General features: G+C 55.4%; 1 protein-coding gene across 2 annotated transcripts in view; it reads right to left on the minus strand.

Moving 5' to 3' along the window:
- Window positions 1-17,033, minus strand: part of cachd1 (cache domain containing 1) — a 155,713-nt gene that overhangs the window by 89,048 nt on the left and 49,632 nt on the right. For both annotated transcript variants that reach the window (XM_036978626.1, XM_036978627.1), the window contains exon 3: window positions 9,442-9,590. In XM_036978626.1, the coding sequence (XP_036834521.1) occupies window positions 9,442-9,590 (149 nt within the window). The remainder of the gene's footprint in view (window positions 1-9,441; window positions 9,591-17,033) is intronic.

The following is a 17,033-nucleotide window of genomic DNA, read 5'->3' on the forward strand; positions in this document are numbered from 1 at the left end:
GCAGCTCACCACCACCACCACCACCACCACTGCAGCTCACCACCACCACCACCACCCCCGCTGCAGCTCATCACCACCACCCCCGCTGCAGCTCATCACCACCACCACCACCACCCCCGCTGCAGCTCATCCCCACCACCAATACAACTGCTGCTGCTCATCCCCATCCACCACTACTACTGCTGCTGCTCATCCCCACCACCACTACTACTACTACTGCTCATCACCACCACTACTACTGCTACTGCTCATCCCCACCACCACTACTACTACTACTGCTCATCACCACCACTACTACTACTACTGCTCATCACCACCACTACTACTGCACATCACCACCACTACTACGACTACTGCTCATCACCACCACTACTACTACTACTACTGCTCATCACCACCACCACCACCCCCGCTGCTGCAGCTCACCACCACCACCCCCGCTGCTGCAGCTCATCACCACCACCACCCCCGCTGGAGCTCATCACCACCACCACCCCCGCTGCAGCAGCTCACCACCACCACTGCAGCTCACCACCACCACCCCGCTGCTGCAGCTCACCACCACCACCACCCCCGCTGCAGCTCATCATCACCACCACCACCACCCCCGCTGCAGCTCATCACCACCACCACCCCCCCCGCTGCTGCAGCTCATCACCACCACCACCACCACCCCCGCTGCAGCTCATCACCAACACCACCACCCCCGCTGCTGCAGCTCATCACCACCACCACCACCACCCCCGCTGCTGCAGCTCACCACCACCACCCCCGCTGCAGCAGCTCATCACCACCACCACCCCCGCTGCAGCAGCTCATCACCACCACCACCACCACTGCAGCTCACCACCACCACCCCCGCTGCTGCAGCTCACCACCACCACCCCCGCTGCTGCAGCTCACCACCACCACCACTACAACTGCTACTGCTCATCCCCACCACCACTACAACTGCTAATGCTCATCACCACCACCACTGCTACTGCTACTGCTCATCCCCACCACCACTGCTACTGCTCATCACCACCACCACTGCTACTGCTCATCACCACCACTACTACGACTACTGCTCATCACCACCACTACTACTGCTCATCACCACCACTACTACGACTACTGCTCATCACCACCACTACTACGACTACTGCTCATCACCACCACTACTACGACTACTGCTCATCACCACCACTACTACGACTACTGCTCATCACCACCACTACTACTGCTCATCACCACCACTACTACGACTACTGCTCATCACCACCACTACTACTGCTCATCACCACCACTACTACGACTACTGCTCATCACCACCACTACTACTACTACTGCTCATCACCACCACTACTACTACTACTGCTCATCACCACCACTACTACGACTACTGCTCATCACCACCACTACTACTGCTCATCACCACCACTACTACGACTACTGCTCATCACCACCACTACTACGACTACTGCTCATCACCACCACTACTACGACTACTGCTCATCACCACCACTACTACTACTACTGCTCATCACCACCACTACTACAGCTCATCACCACCACTACTACTACTACTACTGCTCATCACCACCACCACCACCCCCGCTGCTGCAGCTCACCACCACCACCCCCGCTGCTGCAGCTCATCACCACCACCACCCCCGCTGCAGCTCATCACCACCACCACCCCCGCTGCAGCTCACCACGACCACCCCCGCTGCTGCAGCTCATCACCACCACCACCCCCACCACCCCCGCTGCAGCTCATCACCACCACCACCACCCCCGCTGCTGCAGCTCATCACCACCACCACCACCACCCCCGCTGCAGCTCATCACCACCACCACCACCCCCGCTGCTGCAGCTCATCACCACCACCACCACCACCCCCGCTGCTGCAGCTCACCACCACCACCACCCCCGCTGCAGCTCATCACCACCACCACCACCACCCCCGCTGCTGCAGCTCACCACCACCACCCCCGCTGCAGCTCACCACCACCACCACCACCACCACTGCAGCTCACCACCACCACCACCACCCCCGCTGCAGCTCATCACCACCACCCCCGCTGCAGCTCATCACCACCACCACCACCACCCCCGCTGCAGCTCATCCCCACCACCAATACAACTGCTGCTGCTCATCCCCATCCACCACTACTACTGCTGCTGCTCATCCCCACCACCACTACTACTACTACTGCTCATCACCACCACTACTACTGCTACTGCTCATCCCCACCACCACTACTACTACTACTGCTCACCACCACTACTACTACTACTGCTCATCACCACCACTACTACGACTACTGCTCATCACCACCACTACTACTACTACTACTGCTCATCACCACCACCACCACCCCCGCTGCTGCAGCTCACCACCACCACCCCCGCTGCTGCAGCTCATCACCACCACCACCCCCGCTGGAGCTCATCACCACCACCACCCCCGCTGCAGCAGCTCACCACCACCACTGCAGCTCACCACCACCACCCCCGCTGCTGCAGCTCACCACCACCACCACCCCCGCTGCAGCTCATCATCACCACCACCACCACCCCCGCTGCAGCTCATCACCACCACCACAACCCCCGCTGCTGCAGCTCATCACCACCACCACCACCACCCCCGCTGCAGCTCATCACCACCACCACCACCCCCACCACCCCCGCTGCTGCAGCTCACCACCACCACCCCCGCTGCAGCAGCTCATCACCACCACCACCCCCGCTGCAGCAGCTCATCACCACCACCACCACCACTGCAGCTCACCACCACCACCCCCGCTGCTGCAGCTCACCACCACCACCCCCACTGCTGCAGCTCACCACCACCACCACCCCCGCTGCAGCTCATCACCACCACCACCACCCCCGCTGCTGCAGCTCATCACCACCACCACCACCCCCGCTGCTGCAGCTCATCACCACCACCCCCGCTGCTGCAGCTCATCACCACCACCACCACCACCCCCGCTGCAGCTCATCACCACCACCACCACCACCGCTGCTGCAGCTCATCACCACCACCACCACCACCCCCGCTGCTGCAGCTCATCACCACCACCACCACCACCCCCGCTGCAGCAGCTCATCACCACCACCACCACCACCCCCGCTGCAGCTCATCACCACCACCACCACCTCCGCTGCTGCAGCTCATCACCACCACCACCACCACCCCCGCTGCAGCTCTTTACCACCACCACCACCCCCGCTGCTGCAGCTCACCACCACCACCCCCGCTGCTGCAGCTCACCACCACCACCACCCCCGCTGCAGCTCATCACCACCACCACCACCCCCGCTGCTGCAGCTCACCACCACCACCCCCGCTGCTGCAGCTCACCACCACCACCCCCGCTGCAGCTCATCACCACCACCACCACCCCCGCTGCAGCAGCTCATCACCACCACCCCCGCTGCTGCAGCTCATCACCACCACCACCACCACCCCCGCTGCAGCTCATCACCACCACCACCACCACCACCGCTGCTGCAGCTCATCACCACCACCACCACCACCACCACCCCCGCTGCTGCAGCTCATCACCACCACCACCACCACCCCCGCTGCAGCTCATCACCACCACCACCACCACCGCTGCTGCAGCTCATCACCACCACCACCACCACCCCCGCTGCAGCTCATCACCACCACCACCACCCCCGCTGCTGCAGCTCATCACCACCACCACCACCCCCGCTGCTGCAGCTCACCACCACCACCCCCGCTGCAGCAGCTCATCACCACCACCACCACCACCACTGCAGCTCACCACCACCACCCCCGCTGCTGCAGCTCACCACCACCACCCTCGCTGCTGCAGCTCACCACCACCACCACCCCCGCTGCAGCTCATCACCACCACCACCACCCCCGCTGCTGCAGCTCATCACCACCACCCCCGCTGCTGCAGCTCATCACCACCACCACCACCACCACCCCCGCTGCAGCTCATCACCACCACCACCACCACCCCCGCTGCAGCTCATCACCACCACCACCACCACCCCCGCTGCAGCTCATCACCACCACCCCCGCTGCTGCAGCTCACCACCACCACCACCACCACCACCCCCGCTGCAGCAGCTCACCACCACCACCACCACCACCACCCCCGCTGCAGCTCATCACCACCACCACCACCCCCGCTGCTGCAGCTCACCACCACCACCACCACCACCCCCGCTGCTGCAGCTCATCACCACCACCACCCCCGCTGCAGCTCATCACCACCACCACCACCACCGCAGCTGCAGCTCATCACCACCACCACCACCACCCCCGCTGCAGCTCATCACCACCACCACCCCCGCTGCAGCTCATCACCACCACCACCACCACCGCTGCTGCAGCTCATCACCACCACCACCACCACCCCCGCTGCAGCTCATCACCACCACCACCACCACCGCTGCTGCAGCTCACCACCACCACCACCCCCGCTGCAGCTCATCACCACCACCACCACCACCACCCCCGCTGCAGCTCATCACCACCACCACCACCACCACCCCCACTGCAGCTCATCACCACCACCACCACCCCCGCTGCTGCAGCTCACCACCACCACCACCGCTGCAGCTCACCACCACCACCACCACCACCACCACTGCAGCTCACCACCACCACCACCACCCCCGCTGCAGCTCATCACCACCACCACCACCACCCCCGCTGCAGCTCATCACCACCACCACCACCAGCCCCGCTGCAGCTCATCACCACCACCACCACCACCGCTGCTGCAGCTCACCACCACCGCCACAGCTCACCACCACCATCCCCGCTGCTGCAGCTCACCGCCACCACCCCCGCTGCAGCTCACCACCACCGCCACCACCCCCGCTGCAGCTCATCACCACCACCACCACCCCCGCTGCAGCTCATCACCACCACCACCACCACCACCCCCGCTGCAGCTCATCACCACCACCACCCCCGCTGCAGCTCATCACCACCACCACCACCACCACCCCCGCTGCAGCTCACCACCACCACCCCCGCTGCAGCTCACCACCACCACCACAACCACCACCCCCGCTGCAGCTCATCACCACCACCACAACCACCACCCCCGCTGCAGCTCATCACCACCACCACCACCACCACCCCCGCTGCAGCTCATCACCACCACCACCACCGCTGCTGCTCATCACCACCACCACCACCGCTGCTGCAGCTCACCACCACCACCCCCGCTGCTGCAGCTCACCACCACCACCCCCGCTGCTGCAGCTCATCACCACCACCACCACCCCCGCTGCTGCAGCTCACCACCACCACCACCACCGCTGCTGCAGCTCACCACCACCACCACCGCTGCTGCAGCTCACCACCACCACCACCACCGCCGCTGCAGCTCACCACCACCGCCACCACCACCGCTGCAGCTCACCACCACCACCACCCCCGCTGCAGCTCACCACCACCACCACCACCACCACTGCAGCTCACCACCACCACCACCACCACCACTGCAGCTCACCACCACCACCACCACCACCCCCACTGCAGCTCATCACCACCACCACCACCACCCCCGCTGCAGCTCATCACCACCACCACCACCACCACCGCTGCTGCAGCTCACCACCACCACCACCACCACCCCCGCTGCAGCTCATCACCACCACCACCCCCGCTGCAGCTCACCACCACCACCACCACCCCCGCTGCAGCTCACCACCACCACCACCACCACCACTGCAGCTCACCACCACCACCACCACCACCCCCGCTGCAGCTCACCACCACCACCACCACCACCACCCCCGCTGCAGCTCATCACCACCACCACCACCACCCCCACTGCAGCTCATCACCACCACCACCACCACCACCGCTGCTGCAGCTCACCACCACCACCACCACCACCCCCGCTGCAGCTCATCACCACCACCACCCCCGCTGCAGCTCATCACCACCACCACCCCCGCTGCAGCTCACCACCACCACCACCGCTGCTGCAGCTCACCACCACCACCACCACCGCTGCTGCTGCAGCTCACCACCACCACCACCACCACCACCACCACTACTACTACTAATCACCACCACTACTACTACCACTACTGCTGCTCATCCCCACTACAACTAATGCTGCTCATCACCACCACTACTACTACTGCTCATCACCACCACTACTACTACTACTACTGCTCATCACCACCACTACTACTACTACTGCTCATCACCACCACTACTACTACTACTGCTCATCACCACCACTACTACTACTACTGCTCATCATCACCACCACCACTACTGCTCATCACCACCACCACTACTACCACGACTACTACTGCTGCTCATCCCCACCACCACTACTACTAATGCTGCTCATCACCACCACTACTACTACTGCTCATCACCACCACTACTACTACCACGAATACTACTGCTGCTCATCCCCACCACCACTACTACTAATGCTGCTCATCACCACCACTACTACTACTGCTCATCACCACCACTACTACTACTACTGCTCATCACCACCACCACTGCTGCTCATCACCACCACTACTACTACTACTACTACTACTGCTCATCACCACCACTACTACTACTGCTGCTCATCACCACCACTACTACTGCTCATCACCACCACTACTACTGCTGCTGCTCATCACCACCACTACTACTACTACTGCTCATCACCACCACTACTACTACTGCTGCTCATCACCACCACTACTACTACTGCTGCTCATCACCACCACTACTACTACTGCTGCTCATCACCACCACTACTACTGCTCATCACCACCACTACTACTACTGCTGCTCATCACCACCACTACTACTACTACTGCTCATCACCACCACTACTACTACTACTGCTCATCACCACCACTACTACTACTGCTGCTCATCACCACCACTACTACTGCTCATCACCACCACTACTACTACTGCTGCTCATCACCACCACTACTGCTGCTAATGCTCACCACCAGCACTACCACTACTCCTGCTAATGCTCATCACCACCACTACTACTACTGCTGCTCATCACCACCACTACTACTACTACTGCTCATCACCACCACTACTACTACTACTGCTCATCACCACGACTACTACTACTGTTCATCACCACCACTACTACTGCTCATCACCACCACCACTACTACTACTGCTCATCACCACCACTACTACTACTACTGCTCATCACCACCACTACTACTACTACTGCTGCTCATCACCACCACTACTACTGCTCATCACCACCACTACTACTACTGCTGCTCATCACCACCACTACTGCTGCTAATGCTCACCACCAGCACTACCACTACTCCTGCTAATGCTCATCACCACCACTACTACTACTGCTGCTCATCACCACCACTACTACTACTACTGCTCATCACCACCACTACTACTACTACTGCTGCTCATCACCACCACTACTACTGCTCATCACCACCACTACTACTACTGCTGCTCATCACCACCACTACTACTGCTCATCACCACCACTACTACTACTACTGCTCATCACCACCACTACTACTACTGTTCATCACCACCACTACTACTGCTCATCACCACCACTACTACTACTGCTGCTCATCACCACCACTACTACTGCTCATCACCACCACTACTACTACTGCTGCTCATCACCACCACTACTGCTGCTAATGCTCACCACCAGCACTACCACTACTACTGCTAATGCTCATCACCACCACTACTACTACTGCTGCTCATCACCACCACTACTACTACTACTGCTCATCACCACCACTACTACTACTACTGCTGCTCATCACCACCACTACTACTGCTCATCACCACCACTACTACTACTGCTGCTCATCACCACCACTACTGCTGCTCATCACCACCACTACTACTACTACTGCTCATCACCACCACTACTACTACTACTGCTGCTCATCACCACCACTACTACTGCTCATCACCACCACTACTACTACTACTGCTGCTCATCACCACCACTACTACTGCTCATCACCACCACTACTACTACTACTGCTCATCACCACCACTACTACTACTGCTGCTCATCACCACCACTACTACTACTACTGCTCATCACCACCACTACTACTACTACTACTGCTCATCACCACCACTACTACTACTACTGCTGCTCATCACCACCACTACTACTGCTCATCACCACCACTACTACTACTGCTGCTCATCACCACCACTACTGCTGCTAATGCTCACCACCAGCACTACCACTACTCCTGCTAATGCTCATCACCACCACTACTACTACTGCTGCTCATCACCACCACTACTACTACTACTGCTCATCACCACCACTACTACTGCTGCTCATCACCACCACTACTACTGCTCATCACCACCACTACTACTACTGCTGCTCATCACCACCACTACTGCTGCTCATCACCACCACTACTACTACTACTGCTCATCACCACCACTACTACTACTACTGCTCATCACCACGACTACTACTACTGTTCATCACCACCACTACTACTGCTCATCACCACCACCACTACTACTACTGCTCATCACCACCACTACTACTACTACTGCTCATCACCACCACTACTACTACTACTGCTCATCACCACTACTACTACTACTACTGCTCATCACCACTACTACTACTGCTCATCACCACCACTACTACTACTAATGCTCATCACCACCACTACTACTACTACTGCTCATCACCACTACTACTACTACTGTTCATCACCACCACTACTACTGCTCATCACCACCACCACTACTACTACTGCTCATCACCACCACTACTACTACTGCTCATCACCACCACTACTACTACTACTGCTCATCACCACCACTACTACTACTACTGCTCATCACCACCACTACTACTACTACTGCTCATCACCACGACTACTACTACTGTTCATCACCACCACTACTACTGCTCATCACCACCACCACTACTGCTCATCACCACCACTACTACTACTGCTCATCACCACGACTACTACTACTGTTCATCACCACCACTACTACTGCTCATCACCACCACCACTACTACTACTGCTCATCACCACCACTACTACTACTGCTCATCACCACCACTACTACTGCTCATCACCACCACTACTACTACTACTCATCACCACCACTACTACTACTACTCATCACCACCACTACTACTACTACTGCTCATCACCACCACTACTACTACTCATCACCACCACTACTACTACTACTGCTCATCACCACCACTACTACTACTCATCACCACCACCATTACTACTACTACTACTACTGCTCATCACCACCACTACTACTACTACTGCTCATCACCACCACTACTACTACTACTACTGGTGCTCATCACCACCACTAATACTACTACTGCTGCTCAAACACATTTAAACACAGGAAGGGGGGTAAGTGGTTTGTGGATCAGGTTTAGGTTAATACTCACTCAACCATGGAGGGGGGGATGGTGCAGCAGTCCTGGATGGCGTTCAGAGGAGAGGTCAGGTGGGCTGTGTATGACGCCTCCACTACCTGCTTGTTCCTGTTCACCACATCCAGGTAGCGGTTAAACTTCTCACGGATCTTCTTCGCAAGCTAAACACACACACACACAGTTAGATATATTCTGTATGACATGGTACACAAGGTCCTCGTCATCATCATGGTAGAATTACAGCACACGCTCAGTCAGAAGATTAAGTACCTTAGTTGAGCACCTATTCATGTATGAGGACCCTCCCATGCTATAGGTCAGAGACTACGTTCTGTATGAATCACAGTTTGAAAAAGGCACGTGTAACACACACACACACACACACACACACACACACACACAAGGTCCTCATACATACTGGCTGAATTACCAAGGGAAAGATCTGTGAACAGCATCAAAGCCGCTCAGGCCTCAGAACCAGACTCTGTGTGAAAGCTGTCAATGTTGAGGAAAAGTCATGATGGGTGGTGGAGGGCTAGTGAGGAATAACCCTGTGTTACACGCTCAAAGCATGGAAACCAAGAAGGAAAAAGGAAAATCTAGTACCTCCTAAACAAAGGGCGGATAATTGAATCCTGCTGGTTAGTGTTAAGCCTGACGACTCCCCTGTGTTGGTGCTGAGCGATTTGTGCTTTTTGAGGTTGGTTCGATTTGATTATCAAAAAATAATGGTCTGTGATTTTTTTATTTTATTATTAAATGCACAATGCAATGCATTGAATGCTGTAACAACACAGAATAAAACTATTAATAAAAGTCCATGATGGTAGTGACTCCTCATGACTACTTAATAACCATCATTTATTCACATTACTTGAATGAAATATTTCAGTTGTTGTATATATTACATTTGGTGACTTCATTTCATATCAAGTCCTCATCTCATCTCTATAGAGCGGTTGTCTATGCTGTCTGACAAATTCACTATTTTAGTAGTTCTTCAGAGTAAATAAGGCATACTTTTATGACTGCTGAATATCAACTATCAATCACTGAGATAATGTATTTTCAGGTAGAGATAGAGTGGGGCAAAAAAGTATTTACCAATTGTGCAAGTTCTGCAACTTAAAAAGATGAGAGGCCTGTACTTTTCATCATAGGTACACTTCAACTATGACAGACAAAATGAGAAGAAAAGAAAATCCAGAAAATCACATTGTAGGATTTTTAATGAATTTATTTGCAAAATAATGTGGAAAATTTGGTGGAAAATAAGTATTCGGTCAATAACAAAAGTTTATCTCAATACTTTATGTACTTTTTGTTGGCAATGACAGGTCAAACGTTTTCTGTAAGTCTTCACAAGGTTTTCACACACTGTTGCTGGTATTTTGGCTCATTCCTCCATGCAGATCTCCTCTAGAGCACTGATGTTTTGGGGCTGTTGCTGGGCAACACGGACTTTCAACTCCCTCCAAAGATTTTCTATGGGGTTGAGATCTGGAGACTGGCTAGGCCACTCCAGGACCTTGAAATGCTTCTTACGAAGCCACTCCTTCGTTGCCCGGGCGGTGTGTTTGGGATCATTGTCATGCTGAAAGACCCAACCACGTTTCACCTTCAATGCCCTTGCTGATGGAAGGAGGTTTTCATTCAAAATCTCACTATACATGGCCCCATTCATTCTTTCCTTTACTCGGATCGGTCGTCCTGGTCCCTTTGCAGAAAAACAGCCCCAAAGCATGATGTTTCCACCCCCATGCTTCACAGTAGGTATGGTGTTCTTTGGATGCAACTCAGCATTCTTTGTCCTCCAAACACGACGAGTTGAGTTTTTACCAAAAAGTTATATTTTGGTTTCATCTGACCATATGACATTCTCCCAATCTTCTTCTGGATCATCCAAATGCTCTCTAGCAAACTTCAGACGGGCCTGGACATGTACTGGCTTAAGTAGGGGGACACGTCTGGCACTGCAGGGTTTGAGTCCCTGGCGGCGTAGTGTGTTACTGATGGTAGGCTTTGTTACTTTGGTCCCAGCTCTCTGCAGGTCATTCACTAATTTGCAAATAAATTAATTAAAAATCCCACAATGTGATTTTCTGGATTTTTCCCCCTAATTTTGTCTGTCATAGTTGAAGTGTACCTATGATAAAAATTACAGGCCTCTCTCATCTTTTTAAGTGGGAGAACTTGCACAATTGGTGGCTGACTAAATACTTCTTTGCTCCACTGTACCTTGAAGCAACAGCAATAGCAACACTAACCTAATGTAGAAGGCGTTAAAGAAACAGAACGGACAAGTGGATTATGGTTATTGCAGTTAATTACCACGTTTTTGGCGCTGAACTATGTAGAATGTTGGCTTAATGGAAACTACAACTCTACTGAAAAAATTTGAATTCAAACCGGTCAGTCAATTAGTTGTTTAAAAAACCAAAAATAATCTAAGATTTCAGTTCATTTTTGCTCAACATTACACTCTGTCCTGTGTAAGTGTGTAGCTAAAGCTAGGTATACATTACAGCTCTCAGAGGGGGAGTCATGGCTGAGCGCACACATCTCTGAGCCTAATGCAAAAGGGGTTCCCTCTGGGGGACACTAATAATCAGCGCACCAGCAGCTCCTCACAACAGGTACCTGTTCCTACTCTGGAGCTAATGAAAAGCCCCCACGGGGAACCTAGTTAGAACCTACGGGACCGTGGCAACTCTCACCCACATGCATTGAAACACGTAGGCGACATAGCCTGACGAACACAAACAAGCACTACGAACTCCAACTCATAACATACAGCAGCTTTAGGCCTACACAGTAACATGACTGGGTCGGCAGGTAGCCTAGCGATTAAGAGCGTTGGGCCTGTAACCAAAAGGTCGCTGGTATGAATCCCTGAGCTGACTAGTTAAAAAAATGTGCCGATGTGCCCTTGAGCAAGGCACTTAACCCTAATTGCTACTGTAAGTTGCTCTGGATACCAGAGTCTACTAAATGACTAAAAATGTGTTTTTTTAAAGATACTAGATTCAATTACTGCCTGGAAAAAAACAGGACAGAACCATTACTACGGCAACCAGTCGCCATTTCTGTCCACATCGCATAATGAGCCATGCCTGCCAACACAGCCCTGGCCCAGGCCAGGAACAGAGAAATGAGCTCCGACCCATTGACCGCGATTCCCTTAATCAGGCAGCTGCTATTCCTATTAAATCAGACAGCCGCTGCTCTCAGTAGGACTTTATACAGGCCCAGCAGCGTCACAGCCACACTATACATAGGATCAGTCCCAAATGGCCCCCTATATAGTGTACTACTTCTTACTACAGGCCATAAGGCTGAGGTCAACAGTAGTGCACTATGCAGCCTGACGATGGTGCCATCTGGGACTCATCCATACTGTAAACCCCTTCAGACTGGGCTGGACCTGCACGCTCACACAGCAATTAGCCCCAATGTGGACTGTAATATGTCTGTGTGTGTGTGTGTGTGTGTGTGTGTGTGTGTGTGTGTGTGTGTGTGTGTACCACAGCAGTAATATGTCTGTGTGTGTGTACCACAACGGGGGTAAATAGAGAAATACCCATTAATGACTACAGAGAAACTAGAAACCAAAGAACTGCAAAGCACAGGTTTAGGGTCTGACTATTTTCCATAGCCAAAACCACCCTCCACTCCCTGACCTCCCACCCTCTCTTTACCCACAAATCCCAGCCACCCACCCTCCTACCAGGCCTCACCGCTCACTCCCCTGACCCCTATCCCCTTCACTATAACACATATTGGGCTCTGTGGTTGCTGTAGCTCTTGCCAGCCCGTCTCAGACCATGCAGTTCCGGTTCAGTGTGGTTAGGGCTAGAATACGCCTGGGTTAGGGAGGAGAGCTGTGACCCGGATCAGTACCAGACTGGGTGAATGTTACTAAATAACTAGCCCATCAAGGTCATTCCATACAGCTGAACAGAAACAGAGAAACCCTTCCGTTAGCTCTAGCTGGCCTTTACTTTAAATGTCACTGTTAGGTGGTGTATCTCAGTGGTCTGAGACAGACCAGAGACACACCGAGAGACCCCAGAGACACACCGAGAGACCCCAGAGACACACCGAGAGACCCCAGAGACAGAGACCCCAGTGACACACCGAGACACCCCAGAGACACACCGAGAGACCCCAGAGACACACCGAGAGACCCCAGAGACACACCGAGACACCCCAGAGACACACCGAAACACCCCAGAGACACACCGAGAGACCCCAGAGACAGAGACCCCAGAGACACACCGAAACACCCCAGAGACACACCGAGAGACCCCAGAGACACACCGAGAGACCCCAGAGACAGAGACCCCAGAGACACACCGAGAGACCCCAGAGACACACCGAGAGACCCAAGAGACAGAGACCCCAGAGACACACCGAGAGACCCCAGAGACACACCGAGAGACCCCAGAGACAGAGACCCCAGAGACACACCGAGAGACCCCAGAGACACACCGAGAGACCCCAGAGACACACCGAGAGACCCCAGAGACACACCGAGAGACCCCAGAGACACACCGAGAGACCCCAGAGACAGACAGACCAGAGACACACCGAGAGACCCCAGAGACACACCGAGAGACCCCAGAGGCAGAGATCCCAGAGACACACCGAGAGACCCCAGAGACACACCGAGAGTCCCCAGAGACACACCGAGAGACCCCAGAGACACACCGAGAGACCCCAGAGACACACCGAGAGACCCCAGAGACACACCGAGAGACCCCAGAGACACACCGAGACCCCAGAGACACACCGAGACCCCAGAGACACACCGAGAGACCCCAGAGACACACCGAGAAACCCAAGAGACACACCGAGAGACCCAAGAGACAGAGACCCCAGAGACACACCGAGAGACCCCAGAGACACACCGAGAGACCCCAGAGAAAGACAGACCGAGAGACCCAACTGAGAGACCCCAGAGACACACCAAGAGACCCCAGAGACACACCGAGAGACCCCAGAGACAGAGACCCCAGAGACACACTGAGAGACCCCAGAGACAGAGACCCCAGAGACACACCCGAGAGACCCCAGAGACACACCAAGAGACCCAAGAGACAGAGACCCCAGAGACACACCGAGAGACCCCAGAGACACACCGAGAGACCCCAGAGACACACCGAGAGACCCCAGAGACAGAGACCCCAGAGACACACCGAGAGACCCCAGAGACACACCGAGAGACCCCAGAGACACACCGAGAGACCCCAGAGACACACCGAGAGACCCCAGAGACAGACAGACCAGAGACACACCGAGAGACCCCAGAGACACACCGAGAGACCCAAGAGACAGAGACCCCAGAGACACACCAAGAGACCCCAGAGACACACCGAGAGACCCCAGAGACAGACAGACCAGAGACACACCGAGAGACCCCAGAGACACCCCAGAGACACACCGAGAGACCCCAGAGACACACCGAGAGACACACGAGAGACCCCAGAGACACACCGAGAGACCCCAGAGGCAGAGACCCCAGAGACACACCGAGAGACCCCAGAGACACACCGAGAGACCCCAGAGACAGAGACCCCAGAGACACACTGAGACACACCGAGAGACCCCAGAGACACACCGAGAGACCCCAGAGACACACCGAGAGACCCCAGAGACAGAGACCCCAGAGACACACCGAGACACACCGAGAGACACACCGAGAGACCCCAGAGACACACCGAGAGTCCCCAGAGACACACCGAGAGACCCCAGAGACACACCGAGAGACCCCAGAGACACACCGAGAGACCCCAGAGACACACCGAGAGACCCCAGAGACACACCGAGAGACCCCAGAGACACACCGAGAGACCCCAGAGACACACCGAGAGACCCCAGAGACACACCGAAAGACCCAAGAGACACACCGAAAGACCCAAGAGACAGAGACCCCAGAGACACACCGAGAGACCCCAGAGACACACCGAGAGACCCCAGAGACACACCGAGAGACAGACAGACCGAGAGACCCAACTGAGAGACCCCAGAGACACACCGAGAGACCCCAGAGACACACCGAGAGACCCCAGAGACACACCGAGAGACCCCAGAGACAGACCCGAGAGACCCCAGAGACACACCGAGAGACCCCAGAGACACACCGAGAGACCCAAGAGACAGAGACCCCAGAGACACACCGAGAGACCCCAGAGACACACCGAGAGACCCCAGAGACACACCGAGACACCCCAGAGACACACGAGAGACCCCAGAGACACACCGAGAGACCCCAGAGACACACCGAGAGACCCCAGAGGCAGAGACCCCAGAGACACACCGAGAGACCCCAGAGACACACCGAGAGACCCCAGAGACACACCGAGAGACCCCAGAGACAGAGACCCCAGAGACACACCCGAGAGACCCCAGAGACAGAAACCCCAGAGACACACCGAGAGACCCCAGAGACACACCGAGAGACACCAGAGACACACCGAGAGACACCAGAGACCCCAGAGACACACCGAGAGACCCCAGAGACACACCGAGAGACCCCAGAAACAGAGACCCCAGAGACACACTGAGACACCCCAGAGACACCCCAGAGACACACCAAGAGACCCCAGAGACACACCGAGAGACCCCAGAGACCCCAGAGACAGAAACCCCAGAGACACACCGAGAGACCCCAGAGACACACCAGAGACACACCGAGAGACCCCAGAGACACACGAGGGACCCCAGAAACAGAGACCCCAGAGACACACTGAGACACCCCAGAGACACCCCAGAGACACCCCAAGAGACCCCAGAGACAGACAGACCGAGAGACCCCAGAGACAGACAGACCGAGAGACCCCAGAGACAGACAGACCAAGAGACCCCAGAGACACACCGAGAGACCCCAGAGACACACCGAGAGACCCCAGAGACACACCGAGAGACCCCAGAGACACACCGAGAGACCCCAGAGACACACCGAGAGAACCCAGAGACAGAAACCCCAGAGACACACTGAGAGACCCCAGAGACAGAGACCCCAGAGACAGAGACCCCAGAGACAGAGACCCCAGAGACACACCGAGATCCCAGAGACACACCGAGAGACCCCAGAGACAGAGAGAGACCCCAGAGACAGAGAGAGACCCCAGAGACAGACCCCAGAGACAGAGAGAGAGAGACCCCAGAGACAGAGAGACCCCAGAGACAGAGAGAGAGAGACCCCAGAGACAGAGAGACCCCAGAGACAGAGAGAGAGAGAGAGACCCCAGAGACAGAGACCCCAGAGACAGAGAGATCCCAGAGACAGAGAGATCCCAGAGACAGAGAGAGAGAGACCCCAGAGACAGAGAGACCCAAGAGACCGAGACAGAGAGAGACCAGAGACAGAGAGAGAGACCTCAGAGACAGAGAGAGAGAGACCCCAGAGACAGAGAGACCCCAGAGACAGAGAGACCCCAGAGACAGAGAGACCCCAGAGACAAAGAGACCCCAGAGACAAAGAGACCCCAGAGACAAAGAGACCCCAGAGACAAAGAGACCCCAGAGACAAAGAGACCCCAGAGACAAAGAGACCCCAGAGACAGAGAGAGAGAGACCCCAGAGACAGAGAGAGAGAGACC

The sequence above is a fragment of the Oncorhynchus mykiss genome, chromosome 5 (genome assembly GCF_013265735.2).
Source record: "Oncorhynchus mykiss isolate Arlee chromosome 5, USDA_OmykA_1.1, whole genome shotgun sequence".
In the NCBI taxonomy this organism is placed as follows: Eukaryota; Metazoa; Chordata; class Actinopteri; order Salmoniformes; family Salmonidae; genus Oncorhynchus; species Oncorhynchus mykiss.